Source organism: Talpa occidentalis, unplaced genomic scaffold (genome assembly GCF_014898055.3).
Source record: "Talpa occidentalis isolate TD23 unplaced genomic scaffold, MPIMG_talOcc4v2.1 talOcc4.9, whole genome shotgun sequence".
Lineage (NCBI taxonomy): Eukaryota > Metazoa > Chordata > Mammalia > Eulipotyphla > Talpidae > Talpa > Talpa occidentalis.
The window spans coordinates 11,278,922-11,300,857 of record NW_023605305.1 but is presented as its reverse complement, the minus strand read 5'-3'; the positions used below and the strand labels follow the sequence as shown (position 1 = coordinate 11,300,857).

At 39.1% G+C, this 21,936-nt stretch overlaps 1 protein-coding gene across 10 annotated transcripts in view; it reads left to right on the top strand.

Annotated features, from left to right (window-relative positions):
- The window catches only part of EIF4G3 (eukaryotic translation initiation factor 4 gamma 3), a 233,278-nt gene that overhangs the window by 184,396 nt on the left and 26,946 nt on the right, over positions 1-21,936 (top strand). For all 10 annotated transcript variants that reach the window (XM_037501173.2, XM_054690849.1, XM_054690847.1 and 7 more), the window contains 9 exons: positions 2,525-2,671; positions 3,117-3,353; positions 4,721-4,825; positions 7,091-7,223; positions 11,711-11,805; positions 13,961-14,054; positions 15,139-15,256; positions 17,777-17,997; positions 20,120-20,238. In XM_037501173.2, coding sequence (XP_037357070.2) covers positions 2,525-2,671; positions 3,117-3,353; positions 4,721-4,825; positions 7,091-7,223; positions 11,711-11,805; positions 13,961-14,054; positions 15,139-15,256; positions 17,777-17,997; positions 20,120-20,238 — 1,269 coding nt within the window. The remainder of the gene's footprint in view (positions 1-2,524; positions 2,672-3,116; positions 3,354-4,720; positions 4,826-7,090; positions 7,224-11,710; positions 11,806-13,960; positions 14,055-15,138; positions 15,257-17,776; positions 17,998-20,119; positions 20,239-21,936) is intronic.

The following is a 21,936-nucleotide window of genomic DNA, read 5'->3' as shown; positions in this document are numbered from 1 at the left end:
GTTACCATCCCATTTTCAAAAGAAACAGATTTAGTGAAGCTAAGCAACCTGACCAAAGTCACAGGACAGAGCTGGATTATAACAGTTTCCAAAGCTTCATTTTAATAGCTACTATATTGTCTCTCAGCCTGCAGTCATTAGAATGTCTCCTTTTGCAGATGAGTTGCTGAGGCTCAGTGAGGCTACTTGCTCAAACTTGTACAATTGATCATAGAGTTGGGATTCCAACCTCATTTGTAACTCTACATTCCATGAAAGTGCTCTTTTATGCAGTAATTTCTGACTATCCCATTTGCAACTTTCTTATAAAATGCTTTCACCAAACTTATTTCATTGGATACTTAAAGGTGCACTCTACGTTAGATACCTTGGTATTATGCCTGCCTTGTTTGAAATAACGAAATTGACACTGGATTAAAAGAAATACCTGTGTACTTGGTGGCTGAGAGGGCAACATAGATAGAGCTTAATTTTGAGGTCACCACTGTAAGTAATGGTGAGCAATGTGAAAAATGAGGTATTAAATTTAAAAAAAAATCACCTCTGTTTATAAAGAAAGCATATCTTTTGATAGTTAACCCAACACTTTCAACGTAGCCTTCCCTATACAAAAGTTATAAAAAGCTATGTCATAATACTTAATAAAGTTGTGCCTTTTTACATCTTTGATGTCAGGAAATTCTCCCTTGCCTTAAGTAGTTTCTGTTTGTTCCCATAAACCAATCTATCACAAGTTGTGTTTGTTTAATCTTCCTGACTCATTTTAATTCTGGTCCCTTATCATAAGACAGTGACTTGGATTTTCATATTAATGTCCACATTCTTCCCATTTTCTACATAGTAAATCCATAATGGAGGAAACATCTCTTTAATCCTGATAGATTGTAGCCCAAGTGGTTTTTACCACATTAGTCAGTTTTGCCCTTTGTGTTACTATCAGTAGTGCTGGTGAATATGCCAAGAAGCTGCATAGGCCCTTTGACTCCTTATGTTCTTGTAGCAACTTGGAAATAACTTCTGATTTTTAGAACCATTTTTCTGGAACCTAATGTCATGTTGGTGCTCTGTTGTATGCCAACTTGCTCATGGATCTGCATTTTGGTTCTCTTTTGTAGTGTGTTGCTCATTATTCTAGGTCCTGGCAAGAGATAATTTTTAACTTTGACAAGAGATAATTTTTTACTTTGGCTTTTGCTTTTGAAAACCTTTGTTTTCGGGTAGTGTTTCTTTTCTACCTTCTTGTGTAATCATTGAGAAGGCCTAATCATGTAACATTCATAGTTTCTCACATTTGTATAGCCTCAATGTGTGTGTAGCCTCATGTCAGCTTTTCTGTGGTTGTCTTAAAAAGTACTTGGTGCTATTCCCCTCTTCTTAAATTAATGTTTCCTGCTAAAAGGAAAGTATAGTGAAATACTTGATTCCTTGGTGCGTTGGCACTGGACTTGTTAAATGGTCTTTCATATGTCATAGAGAACATGATGGAGATCATGCCATCAGTTCTAGCACACATATAAGGTAGTCTCATAGTACTCAGCTCTCAAGAAGTTTCTCTAGCCATTCAGCCCACATCAGCATCTATCCAAGACCATTCTGATCGATAACATTATCAATTTTGTGAGTATAAATAGTGTGTTTGGGTTTTTACCAAGTTCTCACACTGACTTAAGGCAGAGACCATGCATGCATTCTAGAACTTTGGGAGCCACTTTGTGATTTTGGAAAAACCATTTGGCCATGTTGTGTGATGGTTGAGTAGTAGTGCTGCTTGGGGTTTTGTCCAAAAATAGACTATTTTAGTCAATTGCTGCTTCATTCTATTTTCTTTATATTCTAAACATGTTCATAAGAACATTCCTGTATTTGGTTAGAAGTAAAAACTTTGAAGAGATGACCTACTGCAGTTACTAGGAAGCAATTATTAGTGCTTTTGAATGGGAACTTTATAAGCATCTTGACTCCCAGTGACTCCTCCCTTCTATTCTGGGTCTTTCTTTATATCAAAAAATACTTCTAAGAGGGCCATCTGTTAGGTTGCACTTCTAGAGAGCTAGTATTTTCTTTTGGTATGTAAGAAATAATAAATACAGTATTTTTTGATAGTCAAGGTAAGTACTAGCATAACAGTGTTGACAATACCTTGAGGAAAGGATATCTCTAAAATCCTTAAATGTGTCTGCTCTTCTTTGCATTTTCTAGAATAAGGATCTCATTTATGATAGTTGTTCTGTAGCCATGAAATTCTCTCTGCTTTAAAGTCAACTTAAGGCAAAGCCCATTATAAAAGATTTAGTATATTTATATGAGAGGAGTATGTACCTTTTCTATATAAAATTTTACGACACCTTCAGTTTAGGATCTTGAATTCATGAAATGGCAAATGCCAAATTCGATACCTCTTATGGAATGCTTACCTGTGGTTCAGTCAGTATTAATTTTCACAATAAGAAAAATAGATACTGAGAAAATTATTGCATGTCTTTAAGTAATCTTGGTGCTTTTGCATTTTCCTGTCTGGATGCAGTTGAAAGTACCCATGGCAGACAAGCCTGGTAACACAGTGAATTTCCGGAAGCTGTTACTGAACCGTTGCCAGAAGGAGTTTGAGAAAGATAAAGCAGATGATGATGTCTTTGAGAAGAAGCAGAAAGAACTTGAGGCTGCCAATGCTGTAAGTATTTTCACACAATGTCAATGTTTATGCACTTAGAGCGCTATAAAATAGAATTTTCATGAAACTAGCTACAACATCTGTCTACTACTTCAGTAGGTGTCTGTCACCTGTTTTTCATATGGATATCCTATAATCATGCTTAGAGGAATGCATTATTGCTTTTTGTACTGTGAGTTAGAGAAACTCAACCTTCTGAGACAGGTGTTCAGAATCTAGACTTGGAAAGGTCACTGAGTTCTGGATATCTGAAGTGAATGCAAATTTTTTAATTTAGTTCCATTTTCTGAGAAGTGTATATGTTTCTGTTAAATTATCAGAAGATATTCCTGACTCCCAGGAACGGTAATACTAAGATTACCATGACTCTAAGTGCATATTCCTAGAATCTATTGTGCAGTGCAGTTTCATCATCAGGCTGCTATTGTTCCTCCTAACACATCAGCCAGAAGAGAGGACCAGGCTTCACGATGAGCTGGAAGAAGCTAAGGACAAAGCTCGGCGGAGATCCATTGGCAACATCAAGTTCATTGGAGAACTCTTTAAACTCAAGATGCTGACTGAAGCCATCATGCATGACTGTGTGGTCAAGCTGCTAAAGAACCATGATGAAGAATCCCTGGAGTGCCTGTGTCGCCTCCTCACCACCATTGGCAAAGACCTAGATTTTGAGAAAGCAAAGGTAAAAATCCAAATTGGCCAAACCTCCAGCCAGAAACTCATGTCAGTTGTAAAAGAACTAAGATTGCCCACAACAGTGTTCCATTTGGCCCTGTTTATTTTTTTCCTTTTGCCCTTCTCTTTGTCAGTATTTGGCTGTATTGTTCTTTACCACGTTTTCATTAGACTCAGAGTTAAAGAAGGTCCCAAATTATAACCAATTCTTGAATTGTTCAGATTAGTTGTTTCTTGTCCTTTTTCTACATGATCATTTCACAGATCATTTGTATATACAATGGATTATGGGCAGAAATAAGGGGCAAATAGCTACTGTGGGCCAGACTTGACGGTGATACAGAAATGAGGAAGACCCAGTTAATTTAAGTGTATGCTATAACTAATGACACAGCTGTCTAACCGTAATGTTACTCAAAATACTGTAATTCAAACATAACATTGTACTATCTGAGTAAGGGGAATGAGAAGTGCCTCAAAGAAATAATGTAAGAAATGTTTCATAGTATCTGAATCAGCCAAGTAATTTATGTTTGGTTCTGACAGAAAACCCCAAATATCAGTGTCTTATACACAATTGAGGTATTTTCCTCACTCATGTAAATGAAGTTTAAAGATAAGTCTGAGGCTGGTTTGGTGGCTCAGAGATGATCAAAAAACCCCGTTCTTCCAACTTAACATTCTGGCTTCCCTAAGTTGTATCCCTTGTGCTTGTCACTCACAGCAGAAAAAGTTGGGTGAAGAGTAAAGGACATAACTACCTTTCTCTTTTTTTTTTTTTTTTTAATTTTTTTTTTTTAATAGAGGCATGTTTTATTTATTGTTTTGTTTTGTTTTGTTTTGTTTTGTTTTGTTTTGTTTTGTTTTATACATGCACTGGGTACAGTCAGAAGCGCGGGAGGGTGAGAGAATTCACCAGAGCCAGAGCAGGGAGCAGAGCAGGCAGAAGGACCGAAGCACACCGCTGAGGGGAGCAGTGGGCTGCAGGAGAGGTCTGCGCGCCATGTGGGACCCTCCTCCGGTGGCCGGGGAGCAGCCGGGGATGGAACTGGCGCTGCAGAGGCTGCGGACAGCTTCACAACCCAGCGCTCAACCACTGCGCCACCGGAGAGGCCCCATAGCTACCTTTCTCTTAAGGAAGATTACAGGGACCTGCAGTCTGACACTTTCCTTCATATTCTGTTGGCCTATAATTAGTCACATGACCATGGCCGCCATCCTGGAATTTGTAGCTTCTTATTTTGGGTATCATATGCTCAATTAAAATTCTACCACATTGACCTTTCAGCTGAAAATTGTACTCCTGGGTCACTTGAAAATTCTACATGGTAAAATTGCATTGGAATTCCTCAGACAGATTTATGTCTCTTTCAGCCACGTATGGACCAGTATTTTAATCAGATGGAAAAAATTGTAAAAGAAAGGAAAACCTCATCCAGAATTCGATTCATGCTTCAGGATGTGATAGACCTAAGACTGGTAAGAAGAAGAAAAATAATATGCTTGCTACTCCAGGCCCTTTTAAGAAATTCGGTTGGAGAGCAGATCCTAGTATTTCCATGTGTAAAAACATAATACTTTTACTGCAGGACTCTCAGAACTTGGATTGGCAAACTTTCATGAGAGAGATGGATTACAGCACAAAAGCCTGTCCATATGTTTTCAAAACACACTGCAATTTTAAAATTTGCCATTCTGAATTGAGACTAGCCAATTCAATGTTGATATTCTAAATAATCAGAAGATCTTCTAAATACATACATTTGACTTTGCTGTGCTTTACATTTTTAATCTGTAACCTGGGATGTTGTCTGCCTTGTAGATAGATGTTATAAAGATTCAATGAGGCAATTATGTAAATACTCAGCTCCTAAAAGATGCTAATGTTTTCTGTTAGTTTTCCTATCTACCATCCTGTTCTGCCCTTTTTCCCTCTTTTTTTTTTTTAAATTTATTTATTTATGCATATAAGAGCTGGGTTACAGGACAGAGGTGTGGGGGGTGAGATGATTCACCAGAGACAGAATGGGGAGCAGAACAGGCAAATTGACCGAAGTACACTGCTGAGGGGAGCAGCGGGCAAGACAGGAGAGGCTGCTGCACCATGTAGGTTGCTCCCTGGCCGGCCGGGGATCACGTGGTGCTGCAGAGGCTGCGGACAGCTTCATAGCTTACATCTTAACCCCTTGCACCACCGTGGAGTCCCTCCCTCATTTTTTTAAAACCACTATCACTTCTTTTCTTTATTCTTATTTTAACTCTATTCTTATTTTAACTCTTTTCTCTATTCTTATTTTAACTGCAGGAAATATATGGCAACTGACCCTAAATTAGAGAAACTAAATAGAGGTTTCGTCTCCCTCCTCTCACCCCTGTACCCATCCAGATAGCATTAATGATGGTTCTGTCTTGCTAGACCCACATGTGACTTCAGAATCCTTATTACCAAAGCTACCGTCAGTTGATCGGAACCTGCATGCCTATTTAAACCTATTCGCATCCTCGGGGGGCTCCCTGGTGGCGCAAGGGGTTAAGCACCACATTATGAAGTTTTCCGCAGCCTCTGCATCACGACTTCAAACCCCGGCCAGCCAAGGAGCAACCCACATGGCGAGGCAGGGCTCCCCTGTTTCTCCCGCTGCTCCTCTCAGCAATGTGTTTCAGTCAATCTGCCTGTTCTGTTCCCCACTCTGTCTCTGGTGGATCTTCTCACCCCCTGCATCTCTGACCTGTACCCCAGCTCTTGCATGCATAAATAAATATTTGGAAATAAATAAATAAATAAATCTATTTGCATCCTTACTTAGCCAATGTACATAAATATAATAAACTTCTCCACTGATGCGAAGCCTTCAGCCACTTGGACTTACTTTAGATGTGGGCCCTGCAGCTGGGCAGGGAAGAAAAAGGAGAAATATAATTAATTATAAGGAGACAACTTGTTTAGTCCTTATGAGGGGATATCCAGAGAGCAGAATGGTGTGGCACTTTGTATAGGAAACTAAAACCATGATGGTGGTGAAAGAAAAATGCTAGTCACCTGTAATTTAAAATGACTATTGAGTGATACAAATTGGTTAGCTCACTAAGGTTATTATTCAAATTAAGACACGATCAGAGAATCCTGATGTTTGATTCCCCTTTCTCTCTCCTTTCAAATAGCTGGAAACAAAAAGAAAAGAGAAAAAAAAAAAAAAACCCACATTTGAGGCAGTATTTCACTGTATCTTTTCTTAGCCACCGACTCATAGAATGCTTAACTGAAATGCAGTAGTTTAGTTTTGATTGAGAAGACTTTATTCTTTTGCTTGAATCCCCAGCTGTACATAATGCCATCTGTAAGGCAAATGAAAAACTGCCAGTACCAGATTATATTTGTACTTTCCCAGTAGTGAAAAGTATAAAGTAGATTTTCAAAAACTTTTTTTTTAAGATTTATTTATTTATACATACAAGAGCTGGGGTGCAGGCCAGAGCTGGGGGCGGGGGGTGAGAGGATTCACCAGAGACAGAGTGGGGAGCAGAATGGGGAGAGAAATACACTGCTGAGGGGGAGCAGTGGGCAAGTCAGGAGAGGTCTGCTGTGCCATGTGGGTCACCTCCCTGACCAGGGATCGAACTCGTGCTGTGGTGGCTGGTGATAGCTTCAGAGTGCTGTGTCTTAACCCTTTGCACCACCAGGGAGGCCCTCAAACACATTTTTTTAGTTATCCTAGCTAATAACCTTATTTTCTTCTTCTGTAGAGTAATTGGGTCTCTCGAAGAGCAGATCAAGGGCCTAAAACCATTGAACAGATTCACAAAGAGGCTAAAATAGAAGAACAAGAAGAGCAGAGGAAGGTCCAGCAGCTCATGACCAAAGAGAAGAGGAGACCAGGTAAGGGGTGGAATTCACTGAGTCTTAGAAAAGTTGGGAGTTTCAAGGTCAGATGTTTAAGAATTCTATATTTAGATGTGAAGTGAGATTGGAAAGACTGACCCAAAGAATGTGGCGATTGGTCAGTGATGCAGCTTCACCTGATAACTGGACGTGGAGGAAAAGCAGAGTGTAGTAATGAAACATGATTCATTGACTGTGATGATGCTGTATCAACAAGATGTTTTCCATATTTTCTGTATACTCAACATTAATGAGTGATATGAAAATCACTAAAAGATACAGTTCATTCCCTCTGAAAGCTTGGAGTTTATCTGGGAAAACCAAGCTAATAAAGGAACATTTGTTAAACAAATGGAAGGTATTATCAGTTATGAAATGTAGTCTCCATTAAGGTTGTTACAATTCAGAGAAGAGATAGAAAACTGGAAGAAAATTTTGAGGAAACGATACTTGAACTGGTTCTTGGTGGATGATAGGTATTTGGAAGGGAAAGAAGAATTTTAATCATGAAATTAAAATAAGCAGATACTGTAAAGAAGAGTAAAACAAAGCTGATTGGAGCATAATTCAAGTGTTCAGAAGGAATGGAAAAATGTTTGTCAAAGAGAATCAAACCAGGTTAAAAATTTTGGCTTAGTGGACATTAAGGAGCCATTGTAATTGTTTGCCCAAAAGAGTAATGTTGAGTTAGAGACATGTAGATAACATAAGTAGATTGCTTTTTACACGATGCATCAAAGGATGGTACCCTGAACTCAGAAATGTTGCTTAAGCTGTGAAGTCCTTTATGTAAGGAGGTGAGACCAGGTAACAATGAGAATAGAAGGGAAGAACGTGGTTAAAATATTTATAAAAGAAGAAAATGATATATGACACCCGAGAAAATAGAAAGTCCATTGGCTGCGTTTAGGAACATTGGAAGAGGAGACTTACTTATTTGAGATGACAGGAGAGCATCCAGATGGGAAGACTCACCTACCAGCTGTGCAAGGCACCAGGTAGTGCCTGTGTCTGACAGGATAACTAACTGGTTAAGCGCACAGACCTGGAGCCACGCTGAGTTTGTACTTTAAATCTTCTACACCTTGCCTGTATCACCTTGCATGAGTCACTTAATCTGTAAGATGGTAAATGAAGTACCTCCTTAAGATGTATGGAGGATGACGTAAGGTGCATTGTATATAAAGAGTTCAGCATAGCATCGGGCACCTAGTGAATGCTCAATAGCCATTAGTGATTATTTTTCACACACAGTAGGCACACAGTGAAATTATGAGGGATGAATCCTCCAGAAGAAAGTATACTTTTAAGAACATGGGACAACCATTTATATACACCTTTCATACCATAGTACCTAACACATGTCTTTCAGGTAATGACTTTCATTTCATACTAGATTGAGAGGGAAAAGATTAAAATGGCCTAATCCATGGAGGATTTCCATAGATGACTAAAGGAAGAAAAGAACTCTTAGAAAAATGACAGATAAAGAGCGAGTAGAGTAGAAGAATGACTAGAATATGTGTCATAAAAACCAGGAGGAAGCAAAGCAGTTGATGAACAGTATTATCAGAGAAAATCAAGACATTATATAAGGACCAGGAAAGTTTTTGGATAGACAGTTTGATGGTTATTCATTCATTCATTCAACAAATACTTATTGAGTGCCTGTTACTTAACAGGAGAGACAAAGTCCTTTCCCTCATGAACTTTACCAGAGGCAAAAGACAGTAAACAAATACTTAAGTGATAATTTTGTAAGGTAAGTTTTTTCTGGAGAAAAATATAAAGCGGAAGAGGAGGGAGTGAGAAGCATAAGACTTTGTGGTAGAGATTACAAATTTATTTCTTTTTTTAAAGATGTATTTACTTATGCATACAAGAACTGGGGTGTAGACCAGAGGTACAGGGGAGGTGAGAGGATTCACCAGAGACAGAGTGGGGAGCAGAGCAGGCAGATGTACTGAAATACACTGCTGAGGGGAGCAGTGGGCAAGACAGGAGAGATCTGCTGCGCCATGTGGGTCAGCTTCCTGATCGGAACTCCTGCTGCCATTGGCTGGCGATAGCTTGATAGTGCTGTCTTTAACCTCCGCACCACAGGGAGTCTTGAGGTTGCAAATTTAAAAAAGGACTTAGGGAGCCTATTAAAATTGCTATTGTTTGACATACAGACCAATGGAATCGAATAGAAAATCCAGAAATAAACCCACAGATTTATGGTCAACTAATCTTTGACAAAGGAGCAAAGACTATGCATTGGAGCAAAGAAAGTTTGTTCAATAAATGGTGCTGGGAAAACTGGGTCGCTACATGCAAAAGAATGAAGCTTGACCACCACCTCACACCATACACAAAAATCAACTCAAAATGGATTAAAGAACTAGACATAAGACCTGAAACCATAAAATATATAGAAGGAAATATAGGCGAAACACTACGTGATTTGCACATCAAAGACATCTTTACAGACACATCACCCAAAGCAGTGATAGTGAAGGCAAAGATAAACAGCTGGGACTATATCAAATTAAAGAGCTTTTGCACAGCAAAAGAGACAATAACAAAAACAAAGAGAAACCCCACCAACTGGGAGAACATTTTTGCACCCAACACTAATGATAAAGGACTGATCACAAAAATCTGCAAAGAGCTGATGAGACTCAACAACAACAAAGAAAATAATCCAGTCAAAAAATGGGCAGAAGAGCTTAAAAGAAACTTCTCTGAAGAGGAAATGCAAATGGCCAACAGGCATATGAAAAAATGTTCAACATCACTTGTCATCAGGGAAATGCAAATCAAAACTACCATGAGATACCATCTTACACCAGTGAGAATGGCACATATTAAAAAAACTAGCAACAACAAATGTTGGCGAGGGTGTGGAGAAAAAGGAACTCTTCTGCACTGTTGGTGGGAGTGCAAACTGGTCCAACCACTGTGGAAAGCTGTATGGAGATTTCTGGACCTACTAAACATAGAGCTTCCATATGATCCAGCAATTCCACTCCTAGGTATTTACCCAAAGGACACAGAAACATCAATTCCAAAGAGCACCTGCACCCCTATGTTTATAGCAGCACTGTTTACAATAGCTAAGCTTTGGAAACAACCCAAATGCCCAAAAATAGATGACTGGATCAAGAAGATGTGGTACATATATACCATGGAATATTACTCAGCATTCAAAAAAGATAAACACATGCAATTTGCTGCAACATGGATGGCGCTGGAAGGGATCATGCTCAGCGAAATAAGCCAAAAAGAAAAAGAAAAATACCGGATGGTCTCACTCATAGCAGGAATCTAGAAAACTTAAATAATGGACCAGGAAAATGAAAAACTATAAGAAAGTGAAAATCAAAATCAACAAAAAACTATGAACCAGAGACACTTTTAGGGGGGCGGGGGCGGGAGGGGAGGGATTGGGGTCAGAATGGGGGGCGGCAATTGTATGGGGAATATAACAATAAAATTTATAAAAAAAAATAAATAAATAAATAAAATAAATTTAAAAATAAATTTAAATCAAAAAAAAAAAAATAAAATTGCTATTGTTTGAGCAAGACCTAAAGCAAGAGAGATAGTTAAGTCACATGGATATCAAAGGTAAAATTACAAAGACCCTGAAGCAGTATTTTCAGGGAACAGCAAGGACACCAGTGTGGGAAGAGTGAGGGCTTTGAGGGGAGAGGAGAGAGTGAGAGAAGATGGGATCTGAGGGACAAGAGGCCATTTTATCTGGAATATACAGAACTTGTAGACCATAAGCATCTTTTTCTCTGAGTAAGATGGAGATCAGAAGTGTTTTAAACAGATAAATTACAGGACCTGACTTAGGTTTACTAGGCTAGAAGCAGGGAAGACAGTGAGGAGGATTTTATACAAATCCATGAAATGTCCCTGGCTCAAACCAGGTTGGTAATGCAGGTAGCATTTAGAAGAGGCTGGAAGCTGAATAGATTGTGAAGACCAAACCACTAGATTTGTCAGCAAATTGGGCATAAAGTAAGAGAAAGGCATATCAAGATTTTCTGTCTGAGCAGCTGAAAAGTTGGAGAAACAAATTTTAGAGGGAATCATCAAAACCCAGTGTGTCATTGGACACCATTAAATGAAATAAACCTTTGGAATAAATAATTTCCGTCTGATTTCTCCCAAAGTGTTGTAGTCATTAATTATAAACACTAGATTTGTATATACACATGTCCCCGTGTCTAGCACTAAATTTCTATTCATTTCTAACACTTGGTTTCTTCTAGGTCAGTAGTGTTTCATGGGAGTTCAATTTAAGCAGAACTGTTTCTGTTTGATATTCTCCTGTTGTGGGTATTAAAGAGACTGTCAGCAGTACTTAACAACTTCTTTTGTCTTTTTCCTTGGTGTTGATTGGAGCAGCTGAGTTGAAAATAGTGCTCATCTTTCATTGTCAAACTGACTTGAGACAGATGAGAGACTGGCTCACTCTGTTCTCCCTGCAGGCGTCCAGAGAGTAGATGAAGGTGGGTGGAACACTGTACAAGGGGCCAAGAATAGTCGTGTACTGGACCCCTCAAAATTCCTGAAAATCACCAAGGTTAGTATGACATTTAAAACACAGTTTTAACAGCCTCAAAACATGACTCAAAATTAGTTCTTGCTCATATCAAATAGGCAAATTTCACACTTTATGGGGTGGTTATTTTTTAATGTAGATGTTTTTCTACAAGTAGCTATCAATCAATGTATTCTTTTCTGGCACTAGTCCTTTTTATTTTTATAAAGGTTTAGTAAAGAGGAAGTGACTAGGCTAATTCTTAAAGTTATGAGATGCTTACTATAAGGGACAGGATATCAGAGATACTTCAGAAACCATAGTCAGTTGCAAGCTTTTATACTGTGTATGTATCTTAGCTCTGGGGAAAAAAACAGCCAACCTGTTTGAGTCTAGCCATGAAAAGAATTACTGGTTTGCCATATCCAAAAACTAAAATCACAGAGTACCTAGTCGAAATCATTCTGTGATAAACAGTTAATATACTGTACTTTCCTCTCTTCAAGAATCCAGGAGCAGTTAAGAGGAAAGGATTTTCTCCTGGCAGGTGTTTTCTTTTTTTTTTTCCTTTTAAGATTTATTTATGCATACTAGAACTGGGGTACAGACCAGAGGTGTGGTGGGGGTGGGGGTGAGCAGATTCACCAGAGACAGAGTAGGGAATAGAACTGGCGCATTGACTGAAATACACTGTTGAAGGGGGCAGCAGGTGAGACAGGAGAGATCTGCTGCGCTATGTGGGTAGCTTCCTGGCCAGGGATTGAGCTTGTGCTGCAGAGGCTGTGGACAGCTTAACAGTACTGCACCTAATCCCTTGCGCCACCAGGGAGGCCCTCCTAGCAGGTATTTTCAACAGGCATTGATCAGTATGAGGGTGAAGAACCTTGGAGAATGTAAAGAAAGCAGAATTACATTTGTAAAAGTGTAAACTTATGAAAACAGCCCCATGGATTTTGCATATCTCTTCTGTTCCTTACTTATAATACACTTAAAATGGTTTTGGAAGAAGATAAGCCATTTGATTTATATCTTCATGGTTTTGTCAAAGCATCACTTCAGGAAAAACATTTCTTCTCTGGATCTCAGAGAACAGGCTAGAAACTTGTTATCAAGATTTTGGTACATTCTTCTAGTTGTTTATATCTCAGAGCAGGAATTTCTTTGCGGAATGCAGCTTGATTCCCATCCACTTTCATTTCCCTTAGTTTTAACCATGTTCAAAGAATTTCTTCAACATCAGTCCCAATGTCTTTAAAAATTCTATCAGTACTTAACATTTGTCTGTGTTTTAAAATGCTATTTCTATGCATTGAGCACTAGAAAAAGAGAGCAGTCCTAGTATTAAACCTATAGTATTATTTCCTACATTATTTTTCAAAATGTGTAGATTGTTAATAAATTTTGTTTTAAGATAGTTATGATGTAGTAACTCTACATAAGTATCCTAAGAAGAGTTCAAAACCACTAAATTCATTGTTAACTGGCAGAGATTTTTGTGAAACGACAAAGATATTTTCATATTCTGACAGTACTGCCTTGTACTGTCAGAATATAGAAATATCTTTGTCACAAAGAGCTGCATTAAAGCGTTTGTGCTGTGCTTTATGATAATTTGTATTACAATATTCTGTGCACTTGTACTAATCTGCTTGGAAGATGAAGCCTAAGAGTTCCCAGGTACCTTAATTCTTGGCTAATAACATTCTAGTCTCTTTTTTATTATTCCCCTTTCATAAATGCTCCCATTCCATCCTCCAACCTGAGCCCAACCTATAGTAAGCTTTGCTAAAATGGGCAATGTTTGAATCTTGTAACCTATTTTCTGACAATCATGTTGAAGAGATTAGTAAGTTAATGTAGTATTTGTGCATTGCTTTTTCTTTTTTAATTACTGGGTATTTTTCTACAAGAGGAATCATTAGACACTGCTTACATTTGGCATACCATCTTAAAAGGAAGACCTGAATCTTTACATGCTCCAGACCAGTGGTTTTCAAACTGTGTTTTGTAGAAGCCGTATTTCAAGGAAGTGCTTCAGGGGCCACAGGAATTCCAGTTTAAAGTGAACAGCTCCAGTTTATGTTTCCTAGGTTCTACACTAAATTTTTTTGCTAAAATTGGTCTACTGCGATAGAAAGACACAAACTGTTTTTCTAGAATATTTCCTACAATTGACTTGTGGTCACTTATGTTACAGCCCACAATTGATGAGAAAATTCAGTTGGTACCTAAAGCACAGCTGGGCAGCTGGGGGAAAGGCAGCAGTGGTGGAGCAAAGGCAAGTGAGTCTGGTACGTATGGAGTCTCTCTTTTCTGGAACCTGAATGCAGTCCTAGCATTCATCTTACAGTGCATGCCCACAATCATTTATTGATGATTTTAGGAAAAGACCTATAGACTAATTGTCCCCAAACTTCTTGGTGACCTACTTTGACTAATGCCAATGGAAGGTTTCCTCCTTGGTAAGGATCATTAGGTATTTAAAATAATTTTTAAAATATTTTTCGTTCAGCGGGCCTCCCCTGGTGACGCAGCAGTTGAGCACTGGGCTGCGAGGCTGCCTGCAGCCTCTGCGGAACCTGTTCGTTCCCTGGCCACCTGCAAGGGTCCCACAAAAAAAAATAAATATTTTTCATTCAGCAAGGCTATTTAAGATATGAATCTTGAAGATTCCTTTGTTTGCAAATTCAGTATAATTAGAGAAATCACTTCGGATCCTAAATTAAAAAGGGAAATTGATTTTGCTGAGAAAGGTATTAAAATCCAGAAGTATTTAACTTGAGGGAGATGTAAAAGAATAAAGAATAGAATTGGAGTGAAATACTTGTAAAAAATCTTTATCAAAAGTTAGATTTTAAGAGATCTAACTTAGGACAGAAATGTTCGGACCATCACAAACACATCTCAGTAGCTGAAGAAGCCAAATGGAAGAAAAACCTCACTGTTAATATCCTTCCCGTAATTCCTTTTTACTAAGTAATTTCTGTCTTAAATTAAAAAGAATTTTCATTATTTACTCAATTCACATGAGATCGTAGCATGTACATTTGGCTTTTTAAAGTGAAATAATTTTTGCTTTTGCTTGCCTTCCTTCTTCGTCTGTTTATCACCCCCGCTCCCATGCCCTATGTAGAATAATTTGCTTTTGAAGGAACAAGTGGTTGTAATAAAGATTTCTACATTCTTTTAAATATAAAATGCCTGCTAACACTTTGCTTCTCAGAGTATAGTCTGTGAACCAAGAGATTCGCATCACCTGAGTAGGCTTATTGGAAATGCCTAGTCTCAGGCCCTATGCTAAGGAGGTGGATGAATAAAAGCTGCAGTTCACTCATGTGGCTTGTATTATTTTTTCTCAATCCTCAATACCTATAGATGCCTTGAGGTCAAGTGCTTCCAGTTTAAATCGGTTCTCTGCTTTGCAACCCCCAGCACCCTCAGGGTCTACGTCATCTACACCTTTAGAGTTTGATTCCCGAAGAACCTTAACCAGGTGAGAAGCCCTCTCTCCTTGTTAACTCAGGACTGTTCTGCTAATCAGTCAGTCTCTCTCTCTCTCTCTCTCTCTCTCTCTCTCTCTCTCTCTCTCTCTCTCTCTCTCTTTCTTCCCCCCCCCATAAATTGAATTCCTTTCATTTCTAAAGTGAATGTGGATGGATTCCTTCCATCTCTAAGATTGATTTCCTCTTTCTTTTCCTACTCTAATTTTTACATGCTGTAATTTTTAGGATAAAAGCATAATTGGGTGGTGGATTTGAGGTGGCATGGAAGGTGTAAGGGCCGGACTGGGCACAGTGCAGGTTTTCTGATCCCATGCGGACCGGGTAAAGGAGGAGTCAGAGTCCTCAGTGGTTTTTTGCAGGTCTTTTATTGGGGTTCACCAGGCATATGGCAGGCAGGGGTGCTGGCTGTCAGGAGGCCTGTCAGCCTCCCAGCCCCCAGCAAGTCTTTACTCTATCTGAGCTCTCTGGAGTTCGTTCTGCTGCTTCTCGGCTTCTCTTTCGGCTTCGGCTTCTACTGCTGCTACTGGTGCTTCTGCTGCTGCTTGGCGTCCCCCCGTGATGCCGCCCTTAAAAGCATAGTCTTAGCTCAGCTGAATCCCATCTACCTATGCCCACACCCTATTCCAGGTGCCCACAATCAGGCATGCATTCAGGACAAGGATCCATCATCTATCCTGATGGCGGAAGGGCAGAAAAGCCTGACATTTTCTTTACCCTACAGAAGGGAAGGCAAATTACCTGGCAGATAGCTAATGGTTTGCGCTTTAAGAAAGCCAGTCTACCCAGAGAGCCTTAGAGACACTTGCAGGGCTCTCCAAGCTAAAGCCTCAGAATATCGTAGATTAGCTTACTCCCCTCAAGCTTGTGGCTTAAAGGGCATAACGCGTCATTTATGTACAATAAGTCATAAGTCATAGGTGACTAGAAATTGCAACTTTAAGCAGAACAATATATATAATGAAAGCATGTCCTTGAATGACATTTTCATCATCAGCAGCCAGGATTTCTTTTCTCTCGTCAATAGGATGAAAGGACACTGGAGGAAACATTATCTGAGGACTTGTTTCGCTTCTCTGTCACACTGCTTAAGTTCTATTTGAGGTTATTTTTTTTGTAACTCTTTGTTCTATTTTCCTACTTTCTAATTTCATTTCTAGGAGTGATAACATCAAGTGTTGGCTGGTTTGTGGAGAATGGATGAGAACCTGTAGAATAGTTACAGAGAACAAAATTTTCTATTTTCCTACTTTCTAATTTCATTTCTAGGAGTGATAACATCAAGTGTTGGCTGGTTTGTGGAGAATGGATGAGAACCTGTAGAATAGTTACAGAGAACAAAATTTTTGATTTAATTACTTTTAGAGCTGATTTTTCTTTAAGCTTTCAGTTATTTTGTTTCAGTAGACTTTCTGAACTATGTTGCATTTCCTTGGCTTCTGAAGTAAAATATTTTTAGCACAAATCAACTTTTTAATGTTTTGGATTGTCATTTGGCTGTCATCAGTTGTGCTATTGATGTTGGAGACTGCCCTGCCATAAATCTCCCCTGATGGCTGTTTCCAATTACTTGTGTGTGCTTATTCACAGTGTCAGACAGCTGTCCTGCCTCTCAGTCTCTCCTCTCTTTTAATTTGCTACTTCTCATCTGCCATGGGCCACAGAACTGTTTGCTAAGGTGGTTAGAAATGTCTAAAAGAGAACTAACTGAGGAGATAGATTCTTAAAATGAATAAAAGGTGCGACTTGGCTGTGCAAAGAATTCTTCCACTATTTGGTTCCATATATTTGAAGTTTCTGAATAAATGAAGTATCATTGTGTAATTTCTGAGATAAGTGCTTTAGGTGTTCTGTTTTCCTTTCACTCATCCAGTTCATACACTCATCACTGTCTCCTTATTTGTAAAATTTTTTTTTAATTGCAAAAGGAATTGCTGGGCCTCCCCGGTGGCGCAGCAGTTGAGCGCTGGGCTTAGAAGCTGCCCACAGCCTCTGCAGCGCTGGTTCGATTCCTGGCCGCCGGCGAAGGTCCCACATGGCGCGCACACCTCTTCTGCTGCGCCCGCTGCTCCCCTCAGCAGTGTACTTCGTCATTCTGCCTGTTCTGCTCCCGCTCTGGCTCTGGTGAATTCTCTCACCCTCCTGCGCTTCTGACTATACCCAGTGCTTGTATAAATAAATAAATCTAAAAGAAAAAAGGAAAAGAAAAAGGAATTGTATTGACTTTAAAATTTTTAGTGGCATCATTTTAACTTCTAAGAAAAAAGTATATTCATAGCTTACAATTCTCTTTAACTTACTGGTTTTATTTTTACTATAAATACACTTTGAAATATAATTGGTGCCTCACACCTAAAGTTATCTGTGAAAGAATAATCCACACATTTTTAGTGTTACTTTATAATTTAAATACATATGGTGGTCTTTACTTTATAATTTACCTTGTAAATTACTTTATAATTTAAATACATAGGGTGGTCTTTCTTTTGAAAAGTATTGTTTTGTCTTTTAAGTCGTGGAAGCATGGGCAGAGAGAAGAATGACAAGCCCCTTCCATCTGCGACAGCTCGTGCGAATACTTTCATGCGGGGCAGCAGCAGCAAAGACTTGTTAGACAATCAGTCTCAAGAAGAGCAGCGAAGAGAAATGCTAGAGACTGTGAAACAGCTCACGGGAGGTATGGATGTGGAGAGGACCAACGCCGAGGCTGACAGAAACAAACCCAGAGAGGCAGGTGAGAGACCTTGTGTGAACAGATGCAAATGAAGAGGTAGGCTTTAAATTTGGAAGAAAAAGTACAAAGGAGACTTTATGCCAAAGTAGAATTCAGAAACAGTACAGGGTAACACATAGTGCCTTAAAAGTCAAACGGCATCTTTGTAATTTGTAACATGGTTCTCATTCCTAAGGTATTCCTATTTCAGTAATTTGTAAATTTTCCCCCTTTTCTATTAAATGTTGCAATGATGACGTCCTCATGTATACTAAGCAGCAGTTGAAAAGTCTGACATTATTAAGGCCATTGCAAGGCAAACCAAAGAGAAGGTACCAGGTTGTCTTTCTGGCCTTCATCTTCCTTGGTGTATCCTCTGTGGTTTTTCATATGTGTTTACTTTGTATATACCCAGAGAACTGACTCAATTAATGCTGTAAAAATTGCCTCTTTTTTTTTTTTTTTTTTTTTTTGGTGGGACCCTCGCCAGCGGCCGGGGAATGAACCGGTGCTGCAGAGGCTGCAGGCAGTCTCGCAGCCCAGCGTTCAACCGCTGCGCCACCAGGGGAGGCCCAAAAAATTGCCTCATTTTTTCAACCTGTGTTTTTGTTTTCTTTTTTGTTAAATGGGGGTCATAAGTATAGCTATCTTGTAAGGATAATGAGCATAGCTACCTTGTAGGGTTAATATAAAGACTAAATGAGAATACATTTAAATAGCTATATTACCTGATAAATAGTTTTCAAAATGTATTAGATATAATGATGGTAGTAAAGACAGCAATGAAAAATAATTTTCAGTGTCTTTTAAATTTTACTCTTAAAATAATATTGGTTGTTTATAACATTTATATAGCTTTCTTATTTGTTTCACTATTTGTATTGCTTCTCATAACTATGGTCTCTAAATGGATTTCAGTGGCAAATTAAAATGTCTTCTCCCAACAGATAGAGACTTCTGCTCTCTTAGCTTTAGGGAATGTGCTCAGTAGTTGTTTTGTAAACCTAAGAAAACAGGAAATGAAAGTATCTTGAGTGCAGTGAAGAATGTAGCCCAGGTACTTTATGCATGTTTATTGTCTGGGTCATTTGTTCATTCACCACATAATCTACTAAGCACCTAGTGAATTCTGAACACTTAGTCCCTGCACTTGGCTTTCAGCCTGCAGGGTCATAAAGATCTTTCTCAAATAATTTATTGAAGAGTCTAAGTACAAATGTAGGAAAATGCTTTGAAGGAAAGGAACATAGTTCTAAGAGAATATTCAGAGGCGCCATATAGAGGTAGCACAGAGAAATGTCAGGGAAGACTTTCCTCGGGTCTGAAAGGCAAATAGAAATTAAAAGAGTTTTGCAGAGTGAGACAGGAATGGAGCAGAGGGAAAAGAGCATTCCAGTTAAGAGTGGCACTACCAATAAAAAATTTTAAAAATTAAGAGTAAGAGGAGCACCATGAGCAAACTGAGAATAGGGGAACCATATTCTGGTCAAACAGCCACCGGAGGTTAGTGTGGCTAAAACTCGTACTGCAGCCCCATGTGTTCTCAACCACGGAATCGGTGGAGGAATCAAAACACAAAAGCCAAAAAAGTCCTATTATAGGGCCTCCCCGGTGGCACAGTGGTTGAGTGCTGGGTTGCGAAGCTGCCCGCAGCCTCTGCAGCGCCGGTTCAATCCCCGGCTGCTCCCCGACCACCGGAGGAGGGTCCCGCATGGTGCGCAGACCTCTCCTGCTGCCCTCTGCTCCCCTCAGCAGTGTGCTTCGGTTCTTCTGCCTGTTCTGTTCCCTGCTCTGGCTCTGGTGAATTCTCTCACCCTCCCGCGCTTCTGACTGTACCCAGTGCTTGTATAAATAAATAAATAAATCTTTTTTTTTAAAAAAAAAAAGATTAAAAAAATCCTATTATAAAACTTAAAGTCCCTATGTCCTTATACTTGCTATAGATTATGAAGTTATATTATGCATGTATTCTGAAATAAATGTTCTGTTTTCTGCTTTTAGGTGTCTTGCTTTGTCAAATTTGTATCTACTTTAAGGCCTTTACTGAAGAAACAATATAATGATACATAAATGTCAACTATAATCCTACCATTTTAATGATAATATTTGTCATTTTTACTTTCTAATTTTTCAACCTCACTAGTGACAAAGCCAGAAATGCCAGCAACATCAGCCACTGACAAGCCTACCTTGTCAGAAGAGGATGTGGTCAGGAAGTCCAGATCTATCATTGATGAATTTCTACACATTAATGATTTTAAGGTAAATGAAACTTTTAAAGAAGAAAGCAACAGGGCCTCTCTGGTGAAGCAGGGGTTAAAGACACAGCGCTACCAGGCTATCGCCAGCCACTGCAACATAAGTTCGATCTGCGGCCAGGGAGCTGGCCTACATGGTGCAGCAGACCTCTCCTGTCTCACCCGCTGCTCCCTCAGCAGTGTATTTCAATAGATCCGCCTGTTCTGCTTCCCACTCTGTCTCTGGTAAATCCTCTCACCCCCTCACCTCTGGCCTACACCCAGTTCTTGTATGCATAAATAAGTATCATGTTGTGATTCATAAATAAGTAAATCCTTAAAAAAAAGAAAAAGAAAAAAAAGGCAACAGCAATACAGAAGCTCCTGTGACAGAGAGATAGTAACTTGATTCTGGTCTAAATCAATTGTCATTGTGAACGGGTAAGACTTAGAGTGAGTAATCCAAGTCCTACACTATTCCATTTATACACCTCTGGTGCATTTCTACCAAGTACTCACTTTTAAATTGATACTGTAGTTTACAAGATCCAGTGGGAGAAAGAGAACAGGTACTAGTATATCCCTAGTATGGGATGGACAAGTGAACTTTGATATTAATGTTAAAAAACAAACAACGTTATTATGAGATATTCCTAGCTCCCTGTATTATTATATGTATTACCTGTGATGATCTTTACGGTTATTTTATTGTCATTCTCATTAATTTTTTAACTATGGCTGACGTTACTTTTTCTTTATTCATTAAGTAGGAAACTGGCGCAAAGGAGTTCACAGTGTGCCAGGGTCACACAACTTAAGTGAAAAATCAGTGAACGCTATAGAAAGAGTCAAAGAACATACTTCTCATGCTGTGATTCATTAGATTGCTAGAAAATACGGAATATTAAAAGTTGTAAAGTAGTTTTTCTGTGAAAAGAGGTTGGAAAATGTGGAAGACTTAGAAGAAATTGAAAGGGCTAAGGAAGGGTGAGAAACAGAGTCAACATGGGAAGAAGCATTGGAGATTGGCTTTAGAAATAATTTGGATATGTACAGTCACTGAGCAGCAAATGCTTTGAAGGGGGGAAAGCATGAACTGTTGGAGGAAGAGGGAGAAAAAGACTTTAGTAACACCTGACTGCAGCAAGAGACTCTGCAGTGTCCTCCATTAGCCCTGGGGGCCAGGTCTGCAGTAGGAAAGGAAATGTCAGTTCTGGCCCAGGAATTGTATGTTACCTTCAGTGTATGAGACAGCTGTGCTGCAGAGTGGCGCTAAGGACTAGGTAATAATGGTGGACATAGATTGAGGACTTACTATAGATGCTATTCTACATGTTTTAGTTCATTTAATCCTCACATCATCCCATTGTTAATACTTTTAAAATAGCTGTTTCACAGGTAAGGAAACTGAGATCAGAGATATAAAGTAACTTGCTCTGGGTCCTACTGCTGATAATTGGCAGACTCAGACTCAGAGCCAGGCTTCTAGCTTCAGAGCATAAACTATACTTTGTCTTGTCACCTCAGGGTACTTATTTGTCATGTTAAAGGCTTAAGGAGTTCATCCTAAAGAGGAGGATTTTGTTTGTTTTTCACATTTTATTAGGTGTTGCTATCATTAACAATATTACAAATTAGTATTTATTGAGTCTTTGTTTTGTGCTTGGCATTGTGCCAAGGGCATGTGTATACATTTTGGGCGCATTTCTCACCTATTCTAGGA